At 50.2% G+C, this 18,077-nt stretch overlaps 1 protein-coding gene across 8 annotated transcripts in view; it reads right to left on the bottom strand.

Annotated features, from left to right (window-relative positions):
- The window catches only part of EFR3B (EFR3 homolog B), a 161,917-nt gene that overhangs the window by 68,885 nt on the left and 74,955 nt on the right, over positions 1-18,077 (bottom strand). For 7 of the 8 annotated variants that reach the window (XM_034766785.1, XM_034766784.1, XM_034766786.1 and 4 more), the window contains one exon: positions 2,382-2,458. In XM_034766785.1, the coding sequence (XP_034622676.1) occupies positions 2,382-2,458 (77 nt within the window). Of the gene's footprint in view, positions 1-2,381; positions 2,459-15,472; positions 15,492-18,077 lie in introns of those variants that run through there. The other variant, XM_034766782.1, reaches the window with a different exon arrangement.

Raw genomic sequence — 18,077 nt, 5'->3', positions numbered from 1 at the left:
ACAGGGAAGGGGTTATGGAGCTTTCGGCCTCCAGGTTGAAATCGAGAGCACTGGAAGTCACGTGAACTGTCACACTGGGTCAGACCAATGGTCGAATTAGTCAATTAGCGTCTCATATCTCGGACGCTGGCCAGAGTCTTGATGATTCAGAGGAAGGTGCCAGAAACCCCACATTCAGCTGTCAGTATCCGTTAGCATTGAGGTATCTGCTGTCCAGCGGCCTATGTGAAATGAGTGGAGGAGTCACTGCGGTTCCCAACACGCACGTCACAGCAGCACAAGCTGGCAGCCTCAGGCCAGAGTCAAAGGACTGGCTAGACGAAAGCTGAACTAGCTACATAGTTCAGGGTCGCGCCTGAAGCACACTGGTGAGGAACTGGTGGCTGTGAAACCCGGGCTGGGAATAAACAGAGACCTCTGCCTCCGAGGCTGACAACCCGCCAACTTGCATCAGCATTCAATTCACTTCACTCTATTTAAAGAAACGCAGCCCGTCTGTTAGATATCACCTCTGCTGTTGCCCCTTTTGCCCCCAAGCTTTATCTCCTGCTGTGGCAAACCACACACATTTTGCATGGATGGCAGCTACTCGGTGCTGAGCTCAGGTCACCTATTCAGGTGGTGTATGTTGGGCACTTGGAGCTCCTCAGATGGGAGATGCTGTAGAAATGCAAGGTCTCACCACTTCACCGTCTGCCAAAGAGGATCTTTAGAACCAAGTGATCTTCAGCAACAAAGGTGGAAGGTACGAGGCCTGGTTCTGCCTTGTACCTTGTGTAGTTTACACCTGCTGGGGTTGCATGAGCAGCCTGGGATACTTACCTGCCTTTTCAGCATGAGTGTCAATCTCCCAGCTCTCTTTGAAGATGCTGTTGCCATCCTATTACGAGACCACCAGCCACGCATCCTAGGTTCAATTCCTACTCGCGTCTGGTGATATTCGCATGCATGTGGTCACAATTAGTTACCCAGGGATGCTGCTAGCTTGCATCTTGTTCTCCCATCCATCCATGGCATTTATTCTACATCTATTTTATAGACATCAACAGCAGAACATCTCTTTAGGGAAAAGAAAATTTCATCTGTTCCTCCAGACAAAGTTATACTGTAACGTATTAAAGGAGCTGTTCCAGTTAGTTCTTCATTCTACCAGGGCACGAAGTTGTTGAGAGAAAAAAAACATCTCTTAGCGGGACGATGACAGCATCTTCAAAGAGAGCCGGGGGATTGACACTTTCACTGAGTGGGCAGGTAATTATCCCAGAAAGCTGCTTATGTGTCATGGAAAGCTTTGAAAAACAGTTTTCTTTAGAAATCATTCTGTTCCCATGTGAGATGTTTTCAACATTCCTCCTCCCTTATTCTGTACTGCCAAGGACTTCAGCATGAAAACAAGAGTCTTGAATCTGGAGACACTTCTGCCACTCCTGCTTCCCTGTTTATGTCCTCACCCATCCACCTGTGACATCAGCCACCGAATGACGTAGATGTCAAAGAAACAAGGTCGGGCAGGTAATATCTTTTATTGGACCAACTTTTGTGGATGAGAGCGACAAGCTTTGGCGCTTCCACAGGGCTCTTCTCCAAGTCTGGGAAACATACTCAGAATGTCACAGCTAAACACAAGGAGGAACAGATGTCACACAAAGACTTTATGTCATACTGTGGGAAATAAGCACCCAATGTGAGATGCTTTTTAACTTGGCAGTGATGTGTCTTCCTGGCTCTGTTGTCTACTGTTTAGGACGGTCCTGGGAGCCAGGAGTCCTTGGTGCCTTCTATTCACGGCTCTGCCACTGAGTAAGTTTGAGACAAGTCACTAGCAGCCAGTACTTCCAAATTAGGGGACAAACAGTGCCATGGACGTGCGAATGATTGCAATTAACTCAAGTTAACGAACGTGATCATAAACACTAGGCTAAACACTCCTCTAATGTTTGTGGCAGGACTCAGCCTGGGGTAAACCACACACACCCGTGTCTTGAAACAAATATTTGGGGAGTGTTTAGACTAGCATTTACAGCTGTGGTCATCACCTTGAGCTAACGGCAAATCTAGTTAAATCCTAGTCTAGACAAACCCAGAGAGGCCATTATAGCTCAGGTGGTAGGGGCGTGGGCTTTTGGTACCAACACAAAATGCTTCTAACAAAAATTAAGGGCATATTACAGAAAATGAAACCCTCCGTGTACGACCCAGAGAGCCTTAAAAGGTCACCTCTTCTACAACAGCATTTCTTGGCGTGCAGGTGAATATCACTGAATGACAGTGAGATCCTGCAATCCTACACACAGGAGAAACGTGAAAACTCTGGGGCTGATTCCAGCGAGCAGGGGGCTGTTAAGTTACTGTGCTTGAAGTAAAACAGGAAGCTCATTTACCTCTGGATCCTCCGGAAAGATATTGTCAACTAATCTCTTGTAACGGGGCCGCAAGGCACCACAGCAGCCGCACACACCTGGAAAAGAAAGGAAAAGCTATTCAGCAATGCTGCAGGGCCGTGGTCCTCCTCCTTCGTCAAGGGCCAACGACGTGCTCGGATCAGAGGAGAAGATTCCAGGGAGAAGCATGTTTGACAGAAAACTCGTACCCCGCTAACAAAAAAACCAACCACCACTCATAGCATTACTCAGCGACTGCTCGGGGCCATGAGTGCCTGCACAGGGATGAATCACGAAGATTAACGCCACCACAAAATGTCATGACTGAGAAGACGAGGGAAACGCTGCAGTTTACCTACTGGATATGATCCTGCCTGACTGCATGGAGTTAAATCAAAGAAGGCCACTGGGGAAAAAACAAGCAGGTAATGAAACAATGACAGATATTGTACAGTGAGCGAGAATATCCAAGGTCTTTAAGGGAATGATGGGGGATCCATTAATTGGGATGCCCACCTGCCTGGCTCCAAACAGGCTGGCAGGTTAAATCTTCCCCAGGCCCAAGCTTAGGATCATAGGGGCACTATACCATTAAAGACCCTGGCCTAGAGAGGAATTGGGGGGTAGGGAGCAGCGGGCAGCAATAGCTGGAGATGAGTCTCTGACAGAGACACACTGGGAGAACATGGCTGGGGCAATCGGTCTCTCCAAGGCCACCAGTCAGGTGTCTGGGCTGAGTAGAACTTACCCAACACTTGCAAAGAAAGACTAAAATTTTGGGAAGACCCAGACGGACAGGCCTTTTGTTGGTCAATCCCTTTCCCCTGCTTGCTATGTACCTCTGGGTGAATAAACAACACTTGTCTTTAAAGAACATGTTTTTGAGTCGCTTTGATCAGCTGCTGCCACAGAACTCTGGCGGAAAACATCTCACAGTTGTACACAAGGCAGATTCTGACCGTGGCAACAATGCAACCTGAGATCCTCTTACATTGTTAGGCACAGAAGGTTGCACTGGAGGTCACTCACAAAGCAGTCTCCCTTTGGCTGGCAGGGATGCCTGTGATTTGACCAGGACCTGAATTCCATGAGCTGCATATTTGTTACAATCAGCTGAAGTAGTAAAGCTAAAAGCTACGGCCGCTTCAGCCAAGAAAACGGGGTGGGGAGTGGGGAGGACAAGTGCTGAGGCATTTGTGGTCCTAGCTAATGAAGCAGTCTTCCTGGTAGAGAAGAGACAGGGCTCAGATGTAATGATGACTGGACACAGGCTGTCCTCGGGTTCTCTCTGTCTCGCTTGCCCCTAAGTGAATCTCACAGCTCATGCCATCTGCTGTCATTAAACAGAGCCCCTCCCACCCTCCCCCGCAAATCCTGGCCTGGCCTCAGAAGAGATGCTGACTGTACAATAGTTCTTTGGTCTTGGAACTCACTTCCCACTTGGTCCGAGGGAGTCCGCATTTGTTGGTTTCCAGGGCACCCTGCAAGGGTTATGTATTCTCCCAGGTTTACCTGGGGAGGATGGGGATTAAATGGGATTAGAGCTGGGAGAGATGGAGAATGCAGTTGGTGGTGGACTAGGAGGTGGATTTTGTGGGGGGGTGGGGGTAAAGGGGGGGGGAGAATCGATCCAGATTAAATTCAGTATGTGTTACAAGAGACATTTACAGACACCTGCATGATCAGGGTCCAGTCCTATCATCCTGACTCACAGGAGTAAATTTTACTCATGCCACTGACCTCCGTGAAACCATAAACATTGCTCCTGTTTAGCGAGGGTGGCAAGAAGGGACTGTCACACGGGAGGCTTTGATAAGTAGAAATAAATATAAATTAATTCCCTCAATGCAGGCAATTTACAGGCACACTAGCAGGACACCATTTCGTAGGATTGCTGGGATTTTACTCGCTTAGAAAGGCATGTGCAACTAGTAGACTCAATCTCTAAAGCTCACAGCCCAGATCCTCATCTAGCTACACCGACCGTGACTCCACTGATGCCAATGAAGATGTGCTGCATGAAACCGACCCTGTCCATCGAGCCCAGAGTCTTCTCCCAGACAGTGGCCAGCCTAGATGCTTCAGAGGACAGTACAATAAACCCTGCAACAGGCAGAGGTGCAATAATTTCCCCCCCGCGGAGGTCTCATCCCAACCCCGACTAGTTAGAGATTAGCTTAAACCCTGAAGCATGAGGTTTTATCTCCCTTCTGGGCGTTCTTGTTCGCTATATAAACGCCCAATCCCAATCGAGGATCCAGCCTAAAATACGCAGGACGAGTAGAACACCAACAGTGGCTTGTTTTTCCTTGCCAGTAAAAGCACTTGGCAAACGTTGAGTGCTATACAGAGAACGCTAACAGAACCGCGCTCAGAGACCTCCAGTGAGAGAGGGCTGATCTCCAGACCTTTGGTCTCTCCTCATTAAGTTTCCTGGGACAACATATGAGGCGTGACAAGTGGGCATCAGCAAGGGCAGCTGAATGCAGCCAGAGGTTAGTTTGCAGCATTTCTCAACATGCATCTTGCTGACTCCCTCAGCTTGCTCATCCCGCTCGTGGCGACGGTCCCCTCCCCAGCCCCACCCCTGCCGGCCAATGCACGAGTGGCAGTGGAGAAGATTGCTCGGAAGAGCTCAGCGGTTCCCAACCTTCCTGGATTGGAACTGCCTCTACTTGCAGCGGATGACCCCTCACCTGACGTCGCGTTGTGAATCAAAGCACTTGCTGCATCTCGCCTGGTTTTTCTGCCTTTCCCCCGCTCATCACCCGGCCCTCTTCTCATTTCTTTCTTTTTTTCCTCTGCATTTTCCCTTTTTGTCCTCTGGCGTCTATCCTTGGTTTAACTCCATTTTTTCCTCCCCATTCTTCTCTGGTTCCTCCCCAAAGCTACTCCGCTCTCTCCTTTCCCCCAGCGTTTCCCACACACACACAGTCTGTCCCTGTGCCATTGCCCCATATTTCCTCCCTCTCTTCCCTTACAGCTGCAACAAAGCCCCACCTTGGTCATCAACATGGTTGGAGTCTAAACCCTTCCAAGCTAAAAGCATGAGCTTCTATCCCTTCAGCTAAAGTAGTAACTCCATCAGCTGCTAGCTGTAGTAGACTCTTATCCACTCATGTGGACCAGCCATTAGAGGGGGAGAAAGAGCCACATTCTTCTAGTGCAAGTCATGAAGCCATGGGGCAACTGCAGATTTACAAGTGTAAGGGAAATCAGAACCTGGGTGGGTGTTCTCAGCAAAGAGCATTACTTCCATGGCATGCAGTGAAAAGGCATAAGTCGAGGACTTCATTCACTCCCCACAGAGGTATTACCAATGCCACAGAAGAAAATGCACCCAACCAGAAACAGAGCAAGCAACTAATTACACAGAGTTAAGTAAATCATTATTTACACAAAATGATGGGCAAGAGATGAAGTACCAGATCACTGGGCCTAGCACCAAAATGCTGGTGTGTAATCAGATAGCCTCATCCAACAGGTGCCCACCCATATAAAAAAAGTCATCTGCTGTCCAACCATACCGGTCAGGAGTTTGGTGGGTCCCTTACTATTGACGGCATGTATTACAGAATCAGCGACAGATGGAACAGAATACAACCCATTGAAATTAGAGAAGGGATGGACCTATTAGTTCATCTAGCCCCTCCCCTCTCCACCCTCCCTGCCAATGTAGGACTCTTCCCTATAATATATTCTTGACCATCCAGAGGTCCCAATGGCAGGCTGATGGAAGTGTCTCTCAAAGAGGTGAGAGTCATTACAATTTCACTAATACATCAGTGCCAACGGGACCCTGCACCAGATAGCTAATGCTGGCCTGGATGGTCAATTTCCTGAACAAAGGTCCAGTTAAACCGTACTGGGTCATCCCATAGAATATTGTAGTCAAGTAGGAACCATCTAAAGAGACCACAAAATCTAATCAAGGAACCATCTAAGGAGACCGCAAAACCAAGCTCGTTTAAATCTTCTGACCTTCTGCTGTACCACAGGAAAGAGAGTAGACTTTAGTTACTCAGTCCCCTCTTCCCTGCCCCCTCTGTCTTTCTCTGTGCTAAGATCTATTTTCAAACAGCAACATTAATGCATCCCCACCTGACCTCTGTTTTGCAGCTTGCCTGTCAAAACATTTCTCTCTCTTTGTCTAAACATTGTACTCGGGTTGGTTGATATTCATCACTCACATTCAGCTCTGTTCACTGAGTGATGAAGTTTCCATTGTTATTGCACACGGCCTGCTCTGCAGAGAAAACAGGTACCCAGTATCCTCAACGCACACGACGCCTTCCACCCTTTTGTCTCTCCAAACAAGCTGCATGCAGGAAAGCAAGGTCAGGAACAACCTAAGCAAATACTGGCACTACAGTGAATTAAGGAACAAATTCCCAAGGAAGATGTCCAACATCTTCACAAGAACACATTCAATCATTTCTGCAGAACATGAGCAACTTGGTAGGTGTCACCAAAGAGAATTTTAAAAAACACAAAGACCAATGTATTCACACACAAAACCTCACGGGTAGGAGATGAGATAGCTGAGGGGGGGGGGGGGAGAGAAGAAGCAGGTGGCACGGGTCTATGGAATCTCTGTCTTCTAGGTCACCCATCCCAATCTGTTCCATATCAGTGGTAGCCAAATGTTACAATCTGATGGCTGTTTGGAAAGCGATGGAAGTTTGGGGGGGGGGGGTAAGTGTCTCAGTCCAGATCTAGTGAAGAAGCATCCACATGGCAAGAAACAACACAGGAAAGAGTCGCCCCGATACTATGCCTTACAGACAACACACCTCAAGGTCGGTATTACTGAGAGGAAGGATGGGCCAGTGATTAGAGTGCCTACCTGGGAGACCAAGTCCCTGCCCTTCCACAGACTTCATGTGGGACTTTGGGTGAGTCACTCAGTCTCTCTGTGCCAGTACAAGGGGGGACACTAGCCCTGCCCTACCTCATAGGGGCGTTGAGAGGATAAACGCATTAAAGACTGTGAGGTGATCAGACACTAAAGTGACAGGGGCCATGTAAGTCAGATAGTCTTTGTCTAAGACTATCCCTGTTTTACAGATGGAGAAAGTAAGGCACCGAGAGCTAGTGCCAGACCTGGGAGTGGCACCCGGGAGCCCTGTCTCCCAGTCCCCTTCTCTAGTGAAGAAACGACACCTCCTAGAACAGTGGCTCTCAAACTTTTTTACTGGTGACCCCTTTCACATCACAAGCCTCTGAGTGCGACCCCCCTAATATATTTAAAAGTGTGTTTAATTTATTTAACACCATTATAACTGCTGGAGGCAAGCGGGTTTGGGGTGGAGGTTGACAGCTCGTGACCCTCCATGTAATGACCTCGCGACCCCCTGAGGGGTCCCAACCCCCAGTTTGAGAACCCCTGTCCTACAACATCCCAACTGGCACGGATCGGCCCCTATGTTGACAATCCCAGGCACACAAGACAGAATCCTGAAGTCCTGATCCCACAGCATCTCTCAGTGTCCTGATCAGATTCCAATTTGGAGAATCTTCGTAAATTTCCCCCTCCAGTCTCCGCTGAATACAGTATTATCCTTCACTTCCTGTCCTTAACTGTTGCTGTGCACCAATGAGCAGCTGTCACAACACCCCACACAGGGTGCTAGACTGATTCCTTCGGGAACCCTTCAGGATGAAAGAAAGATTTTATTATGTCAGCACAGCCAGTTTTCACTGTCAAAAGTGCCTTTATTTGATGGGTGTTTCTTAGCCCACAGGAAATACCACAACCCAGCTGATAATGTATGGCAGGACTTAACAGTCAGTCACCCAGCACTGCAAAATTATTCTTGAGGCAATCAATGGAGCAGCCAACCCACAACATTAAATCGTTTACATTTATCAAATGCCCAGTGCTCGAAGAGCTCTGTATCCTTATTACACACACACACACACACACACACACACACACACACACAGCTGGTTCGGTAGCCTCAAAGACACAGTCCTGCCCTAGGATAGAACGCTCCCCGCTCCACCCACCTGGATCCAGCTTACCCCACCCCTTCCACAAAACCCTTTGAGGCTAGACACTCCTTGCAGGGTGCTCTGATGGGCAACAAATCCAGGGTGGTGCCCCTTCCAGAGAGGAAGGCCCCACTGGACCACCAGCCCTTCCCCCATTGAAAAGGGGATTCTAGGAGTCTGAGCACCCGATAGCAAACGTTGAGGGATCTCATGGAGAGAGATGGTGTCTCTGCAGAGTCAGGACTTACACCATTTATAGGTCAATGCCAATGCCTTCAATTTCTTCTGATAAAAATCACTTGGAAGTCAGTGCAGACCACGGACACTAAGCATCAAATACTCCCTGAGCCACATGCAGGCTGCACTCCGCACCAGCTGAAGTTTCCCAAAGGTTCTCCCAGCACAGCCCCAAGAGCAAGTCATTTTCATAGACTCCTAGACTTTAAGGTCAGAAGGGACCATTATGATCGCCTAGTCTGACCTCCTGCACAACGCAGGCCACAGAATCTCACCCACCCACTCCTGTATCCAACCCCTGACCTGTGTCTGAGCCACTGAAGTCCTCAAATCGTGGTTTAAAGACCTCAAGTTGCAGAGAATCCTCCAGCAAGTGACCCGTGCCCCACGCTGCAGAGGAAGGCAAAAAAACCCTGCCAATCTGCCCTGGAGGAAAATTCCTTCCCGACCCCAAACACGGTGATCAGCTAAACCCTGAGCATGTGGGCAAGACTCACCAGCCAGACACGCAGGAAAGAATTCTCTGTAGTAACTCAGATCCCACCCCATCTAACATCCCATCACAGGCCATTGGACACATTTACCGCTAATAGTCAAAGATCAATTAATTGCCAAAATTAGGCTAACCCATCATACCATTCGCTCCATAAACTTATCAAGCTTAGTCTTGAAGCCAGATATGTCTTTTGCCCCCACTGCTCCCCTTGGAAGGCTATTCTAGAACTTCACTCCTCTGATGGTTAGAAACCTTTGTCTAATTTCAAGTCTAAACTTCCTGATGGCCAGTTTATATCCATTTGTTCTTGTGTCCACATTGGTACGGAGCTTAAATAATTCCTCTCCCTCCCTGATATTTATTACTCTGATATATTTGTAGAGAGCAATCATATCTCCCCTCAGCCTTCTTTTGGTTAGGCTAAACAAGCCAAGCTCTTTGAGTCTCCTGTCATAAGACAGGTTTTCCATTCCTCGGATCATCCTAGTAGCCCTTCTCTGTACCTGTTCCAGTCTGAATTCAACTGAAGAGTTTCCGTTCAGCACGTTCACATCAGAGGTGTTTATTATACACCTGCTGGGCTGTAATCATTGGATATCATCAATGTTACGCTTTGCTTCTTTGCACATTACTACAGACACATGCTCAGTTTCTAAATGATTGGCAAGGGATAAAGGGATCATTTGGCCCTAGAAATTTGGCCTTGTACCATACCCAGGTCCTCAGGATCTTGCTGTATCCCTCATGGCAGAGCAACTGATCATGGAGACAAGGTATTTCACTGGTTTGGTGCCGTGAAAGAAGAGGCTCTGTTGGGAATCATTCAGATCACTCCCATTTCCTTGGTTATGCTGAGCACGTGTTGTCTAGCGGCAGGAGCACGGGGGATTTAACACTTGTGGATTCTAGTCCCATCTCTGCCACTGAGACACCTCATTGTGCCCCATGGTCAAGTCACTTCACTTCTCAGTGCCTCTGCATCTCCATCTGCGCTGCAATGGGGGCACTGCAGGGCTCAAGTGATTAATATTTGCAAAGTGCTTTGAGATCCTTGGACAAGAGGTGCTATTGGTATTACAGATCAGGTATTTTGCCTAGCTAAAATTCCCTTTGCTAGATACACTATACTACAATTGTTTTCCAAGCAGCACTGTGTGTTATGCAGCTGCTGCCGTCCCCCCCCCCCAGAGGTGGCTGCATGTCAGCAGCGGCTGAAGTGACTGCTGTAAACATACTTTGTAAAGCGTTCAGAAAGTTTGAAATGTAAGCGATCAATATATTTTACCTTCATTCCCCTGGCTTTTAGAAACAGGCCACTAGTGAGAACTAGCTTCTAGTCACACTGGAACACATGAAGTCAAAGGCCGCTCAGGCGTTCCAGGATTTCATGGCCTGTTTTGTTTCCTGAAATGTGTTCGCTCGCTTTCTGAATGCATCGCATCTGAGCAAATGCGGCATTGTGAATAACAGCGCCTGCCAAACCTACAGCCACTGCTGCCTGCAATCCCAAGGGTAGCGAGACTCAAAAAGCTCTCTCTGCCGCAGCTGTGTGAAACTGGCATGGATGGTGGTAAATGACTGAGTGTGCAGCTCTCTTGCCCTTTGGACTTTTTACACGCCCTTCCGAAGAGTCCCTCGGTGCCTTTCCCACCATTGATTTTTGTAATTCTCTTTACAATTGCTTGCTTCCTCTCTCTCTGGCTTCTTCCTTCAGATGGAGTCATCGATTTCTCTTTCTTTCCAATACAAAGTACCTTTAATCTGGCCTCTTAATAAATCCTTGTTTCCTATTCACATTGAAACTGCTGTCTTATGATCTCTCAAAGCCTCCTAATAAATTCCCTTTGTCTCGGATCTCTGAGTGAACACCTTCTTTACATGATTTATCTCGTCTCCGCATTGACAATGCGCACCACTGACACCGTCTGAGTCTCTGAACTAGCCACAGAGCTCCACCCATTCACACCAGCTGAGAATCTGGCCCTTTGACTTCACTGGAGTTACACCAGGGACCAAGCTGGCTCCCTAATACTGGCTCATCTGTTCACAAGCCCTTCTTCTACATGTGTCTAGAATCTCCAAGTCTCTTCCTGTAAATCATCCCATTAGCTCGGAATCTCCCCCACAGTCTCAACATACATTATCTCATCTCCATAAATGCGACTTCAGAATATTTTTAGGTCTAATTCAGATTTCCCTCCTTCCTCCCCCCCCCCATAAGCCCTGGGAGAGGCGCTAGTACAACCGAGCTGCAGCCTTGATTCACGACTGCTGTTCATCGTGGGGAAGGAGGCTGAGTGGCAGATGCATCAAGGATCCCATTAATATTAACAGCATAATGATGTCTAATGCTTTCCCCATCACCTGACATGACCTTCCTCTTGGAAACACAGTACAAGCTTTCAAGAGGCCTTTAAAGAACAGCAGCAGGCAGGACAGCTGTTAAAAGCCCCCCAAACCTGCTAACGGGAAGGAAAAAGAGCCTAGGTGCAAACACCGAGCGGGGGAGGGGAAGGATATTAATCAGGAAAAAAACTTGGTAAGTTTTGTTAACTTCCAAGAACAACAGATTCTCTCCCTCCTCCCCAGGGGCATCATGAACTTGTGACATCCCCAGATGGATGGACACAGCCAATGGGTCCCACTGGAATTCAATTAGCTCATTTTTAAATTTCTTTTAAGAGCCAAGCAGATCCATTACTGATTCAGATTGTGGTAGCACCTAGAGGGTCCCCAGTAGGGATCGGGGGGGGGGCGGGTATTAAGCACTGCACACGCATATAGCAGAGACACAGGCTAGGTCACAAAGAGCTTACAGTCTTATACCAATTCAGCTCCTGTTCGACAGCATCACTTTTAAGCGGAGACCCTTCGAGACATGTTCCGTGGAGGAAAACCCACCATAGGTTGGGGGGGATACGTTGCAGTAGAGCAAAGTGGCTGCAACTTTTTCTCCACAAGGGAGCCCCAAAAAGTGAGCTGCCTAGATAAGGGGGTGCAGCCAGGTGCAGGATTGCACTGATCGAGCCCAGTGCAAACCAGCTGCCGCTCCTAAGCGGCCCTGATCATGGGATGAAGTTGATTCTCCCTCCCTGAGGCAGAGTTGTGGCCGTCCCCTCTCTCACCCGGTGTCCCAAGCAGCTCCTGCCAATGCAGGAAAGTACTGGCTTATATCCCTAGAGAGAAATCACTTCCCCCCCACCACTGGTACGCAGCAACTGAGGGTGGAGAGCATCTGGCAGGCAGAGCCAGGCACACAGCTTGCTACAAACCGTGGGGTGGCCGGGCAAACCCCTATGGTCCCAAGAAGTGCCATGGGATCTCCCCCATGCAGAGCCGGCAGGATCCTGCCTTAGGAAAGACCCGGCCCCGTGAAACGCACGGGACTCGGCGGACCTGCCACAGAAGGACGAAGTCGGCAGTGCCGGCAACCGAACAGGCAGCTCCGCAGACCTCCCTCTCCCATCCGTTGGCACGAGGCCTGGCCCCCCCTAGCAACCACCTGCTCTCCCGCCACCAGTACCGCTCCCCACGCCTCACCCCTTCCCCGGGTACATGGCAGCCGCTCCCTCCCAGAACGACTCTGGTTTCTGCCCCCCACCTCCCAGGCAGGCCCCAGGCCCAGCCCCTGTTCCCTCCACTCCTCCCAGGCCCCAGCGCCCTCTGGTCCCGCTACCCTCCCTGGCAGGGGAGGGGGCTGCTCTCCAGGGATCCGTCCTTCACCCCCTTCCCACTGGGGCCGCCTTACCCAGCTGATGCCCCATTACTAGCGGCAGGGAGGGCAAGGCCTTGGCTGCACAGGGCCTGCTCCCGCCAGCAGCCTCTAGCGGGCGTAGCGAGTACTGCAGTCGGCGCCGGCGGCATGGAACAGCAGCCCTGCGATGCCGGGGCGGGCGCCTAGCAAACAGACATGTCTGGAGAGAGCGCCACTTCCCAGGCCCTGCCGACCTGGGCCAGATCTGAGCTCCATTAGCCCCAGTCCCCCATGTCACTGTGCTGCAGCCACTCAAAACTTCAGAGCAACCCGGGGGATAAACTCAAGAGCTTCCCGCTCCAAAATCCCAGGCCCCTGCCACTTGAGCTAGAGGGGAAATCTCCATTTGCAGTATAGGGCTTATGACACAGTTCAGCATACCCAATCCCATCTCATGGCCTCCGTTATCCAAATCACCTCACACTCTTGACTGTGTTTATATCCTCACAACACCCCTGTGATGGGCACTATAGCACAGAGGGCAGGTTTGAAAAGCTCCCTACCACACTGCCTTGTCAACGTACTATGTAATTATTAGGGGACACCGCTGAATGCTCCACCACCCTTGCCATTTGGCTTCAGATACCATGGAGACAGGTGCAGGCTCACAGCCCAAATAGAATAAAATTCCACACATAACCCTGGTAAGCATCCTCTCCCCCCCCCCCCCGCAACATATCTGCAGGTAAACAGGGTTTTTTCATTGAGGATTTGATGAGTGCTCCCCAATGCACGCCGGTTTCTGTCATGTCTCCGCAGAGCCAAAGAGAGTCCAAAAATTCACAGCAGGTCTTAAAAAGCCTGGAAGACAATAGTTAGAATTCCACCCTCCCCTTGCTCTTCCCTCCTGCTGGGACAGACATGCTTGTCCGCTGCCTGCATTGCCTGTCAAGCACAGGCATCACACTGTGGGCATGGCAGTCTCTTTTATTCTTTTGTCTCAGGGGCATCCAAGCTTTCCCCACCAGGGGGGCTGCACTGGCATCTTGCCAGGATCCAGAGGGCTGAGCCTCATTTGCATAATCAGGCTTAGCCCTTATCTAGTGCTTGACTTGTTCAACACACTTCACAGACCTTAATGAATTAATCCTCCCAAGCTCCCGGTGAGATAAGTCAATCTCTTCATCCCCGTTTTGTAGATGGGGAAACTGAGGCATCAGGTGGCAAAGTGACTTGCCCGAGGCCATAGGACGAGTCAGAGGCAGTGCTGGGATCAGAACGCAGGCAATATTAGCTCCCAATTCTATGTTCAAGCCACTAGAGCACCTCCATGTGCAGATGGCACAGGGGGCCTTCACTGGATATCCTCCTTGCTTAACAATGGGAACAGCCATTAGCCAGACCGGCTCCAGGCACCAGCTAAGGAAGCAGGTGATTGGGGCAGCCAATACAAAGGGGCGGCACTCCGTCCGCTATTGGGGCGGCACAGCTGGGTCTTCAGCGGGAATTCGGCGTCGGGTCCCTCAGTCCCTCTCTTCCTCTTTGAGCTGCCGCCGAAGAGGAAGAGAGGGAGTGAAGGACCCGTCGCCGAACTTCCGCCGAAGAATGAAGCAGCATGATTGAGCTGCCGCCAAAGTGCTGCCAATCGGCTTCCTCTCCCCCCCACCCCCGCCGCTTGGGGCGGCAGAAACCTGGAGCCAGCCCTGGCCATTAGCCATATTGTAAAAGTCCCTACATCAGGTTTTCCCTGGCCCAGCTTAACTTCAGACCTACTAGACATAGATAGATATTTGTCCATCCTCAACATCATTAAAGCTCATTTTATAAATGAAGAGAAACTCCACAGACCCACTAGATAGGATCAAAAAATATATAAGGAATATAAACCACAGGGGTATGGCAAATTCTCCTCTGCCTACTGAAAACTTCAGTTTATTCATGACAATTTTCAGCTGAAAACTAATTTTTTTCCCCAAAACCCCAGAAGTTTGATTCAGAAATGCCCACCCCAAGGCCTTAGGGGAGATATAGTTCAAGTGCCCCAGCCCCCCATGCTTCTCTACAGAACAGACGCCTTGGCCAAACTACATCTCCCATGATACACCATGGTCCCCCTTCTAGTTGTGCTGCCATGGTGCATCATGGCTGGGTGACCCAAGCCATAGGAGAAAATGGGGGCATGAGCCACCAAAACTACCACTCCCAAGAGGTGCCTTCCTCTGAAGCTGCTGGAAACAAGGCACGGGTCTAGATTAACCCCTTGCTGTGATCCATGCGGACAATTCCCACGCTCCTTTCAGGACAATCAGCAACAAGACCCAGGTGTTACATTCTCTCCTGTCATGGATCAGCCCCCAGGGCTAGGGGCACTGGCAGGACCCGAGCTTCATGCAAGCCAAGCTTCAGGCCTTTTCAAAATCATTAGAGAAATTGCTTTGTCCGATTTGCTTTGTTAGCAGAGGATCAACAACAAACGAAACACAAGAGCCTGCACTGAGGGGTGGGGGATGGGGAGGGATATCGACCAGAAGCTTCTGCACTGAAGAGGCAGAGAAATCTCTATGAAAGGAACTTTGCAGCAGCAGCGGCATCCCACGCAACGTTGCGAGGCTGATAAAGAGCTAACTACACAGCATCTAGGCAGGCACAAAAAGTCTCCCAATCCCAAACCTGAGTTACTGGCGGCGTCCATCTGCCCGGGCTGGAGCGTTACGCCGTGACCAAGGACTGCAAATCTCTAGCCCTTGGGCAGCAACAAGTGACAGCAAGGACAGCCCATCTCCACCCTGTGTCACTCTGTACCAAGAGCCAAGGCAGTCAGCTGTCAGCCAGACCAGTCACTTTCATCTCACTGTGCCCTGGCTAACAACGCCTTAGCAGGGAGCTGTGTGCCCCGGCAGGCGCCTCTGGGATGCAGCTGCCCGAGATTTATCAGCGTGCTGCCCACCAAATGGTCTCAATGGTGTCTATTTAAAAATCACCTTTTCCCAGGGAAAGAGGAAGGGGTTTTTTGGCTGCATTTCCCTCCTATGGACTGAATTCACCGCTGGCAGACAGGGCCACCGGGGGGGGGGGGGGGCACAAGTGAGGCAATTAGCCCCAGTCCCCATAGGGGCCTCCCCACGAGAGTCTTCAGCGGGTGTTCGGCCATACTGAGTGAAGGACCCGCTGCCGAAGACCCAGAGCTCCTTCCGCTCCAGGTCTTTGGCAGCAATTTGGTGGCGGGTCCTTCACTTGCTCCAGGACCTCCGTTTAAGTGCCCCGATGACCCGGAGCGGAAGGACCCCCGCTGCCGAAGACCCCAGGCCCCCTGAATCCTCTGGGCGGCCCTGCTGGCAGAAACAGCTGTGAGGGACACCTGGGATGTTAATGGAGCTGCACCTGTTCTGATGACAGTGGTGAATTTAACCCTATGCCTAGGCCAGGTGGGATGAGCTGTAGGATTCTCCAAGCCCTTACACACTGGCTAGTCCCAAAAAGCTGCCTCAGGGTTAGAAGATACCCCATTTATAGGGAGGTTTCCTTTCAGAGTTTCTTTCGGGCACCGATTCCATTAAGTATCCAATTCATTGTCAAGGGACTCCTGTATATTCGGGAGCTAGTCACCTCTCCTCTCATTGTTTGGGATCTGTCTCTCCTTCCCATCCCTCACTTCAACCGAGCTACGATCCCACAAGCTATTCTGTTCAGTTCGGGGTTTTCTGTCACGCCTATTACCTGATAAGGCAGGTGGGCAGGAGAAAGGGAGGGGGGAGGGTCCTGGAGATTTAAGAGCCGATACTTTCCACCCTGAGTCACTGCCGTAACAACGATGGGGTACATCTCCATGGGAACACGACACCAGCGCTCTCAGATTTTCACTAGCTGGCTGTTGGTTAGACGATGTTGGGTTTGACCTATAAAGCCCTACCTGACCTGAGAATACGGCACGAACATTACTCCAGCTACACACCAATGCAAGTAAGATCAGAGTCTAGCCCAGCCGCAGTGACACCTACATGCATCAACCTTATTGGCATATAACGAACCTGAAGCAAGGACTAAGAAAGGTACCTCCAGCCAGGTGGAATATTTTCCAGTACAACGCGGGGCTCTCACCACACGAATCCGCTGCAGAGAGAACTGAACAACCAAATAAGGCCATTATTAGCCACTACATCGATAGACCACGTCTGATGGTCTGACGCGCACTTCTCGCAAAACAGAAGCGTCCCTGCCGAAGCACAAGCAAGAGGCTGAATTAGACTGCATGACTGCTGCCTCCTCCAGGAGCATCCCGGGGGGAGGAGAGGGGCATCTCGGGAGGCCAGCCCAGCGAGCAGCGTGTTAAATAAATAAATACAAGGTGAGCTTTTACTGCGGGTCTGGAGCAGATGTGCTGAGTCACCAAGTCTGCTCGGATGGCAGCAAAGCAGAAGGATCCGGGCCGTAATAAGACAGAACCCTCTTCAGGAGGCAGATTTATTCTGCTGGCGTTTCACACAAGGCGGCAGGGTCACTCGGAGGGGGGGGCGTTTTGCCGGCTCTACGCTGAAGCCTAAATACAGCAGAGGAACTGCAGGAGTGAAAATGAAATGCATTCCTTTGCGATTTGGAGGAGTTTAACGTTGACACAAGGGAAGGACAGAGAGAGCTGGGAAGCAGTACACAGCTCCTCTATCCTGACCCACAGTACCTGCCCCTATCCTCCATATTCCAGTCCTGGATCCACTCATGAGCCTCTTACGGTGCATCTCAATCGGACTTCTAGCTCGGGTTGCCAATTTTGGTTGGATGTATTCCTGGAGATTTCATCACATGACAATTTTTAATTCCTGGAGACTCAAGGCCAATCCTGGAGACTTGGCAACTCTACTTCTAGCCCTACCCTACTATTCCAGTCCTCCCCCTTCCTGCTGCTCCCAAAACACATAGTGCCACCGTCCTGACCTGCAGCTCCCCTTGCTATTCCACCCTGATCCTGTCCAAGTAAACGACACTGTGGTTACTGAGATTCATAATAACCATGGGAGAAGATCCCCAGACTTTTTCCCCCCACTTGTGTCTGAAGTCCAAATTTGCTTCGGGGGACCATAACTCAAACACCCACATAGCGCAAGCCCTTAGGTCACAAAGCCTCAAAAGTCTTGCCTTTAATTCGCTGCCCATTTCCCCTGAAGCACTTTAAGATGGGGAATTCTATGAATGCAGCATCTCTTACTCCTTGCCCCAGGATACGCTCACAGGACGTACCAGCAGGTTAACTGGTATATGCAAACCCGGGAGAGAGGCAGTA

Source organism: Trachemys scripta, chromosome 3 (genome assembly GCF_013100865.1).
Source record: "Trachemys scripta elegans isolate TJP31775 chromosome 3, CAS_Tse_1.0, whole genome shotgun sequence".
Classification (NCBI taxonomy): Eukaryota; Metazoa; Chordata; order Testudines; family Emydidae; genus Trachemys; species Trachemys scripta.
This window is presented reverse-complemented; position numbering and strand designations above follow the sequence as displayed.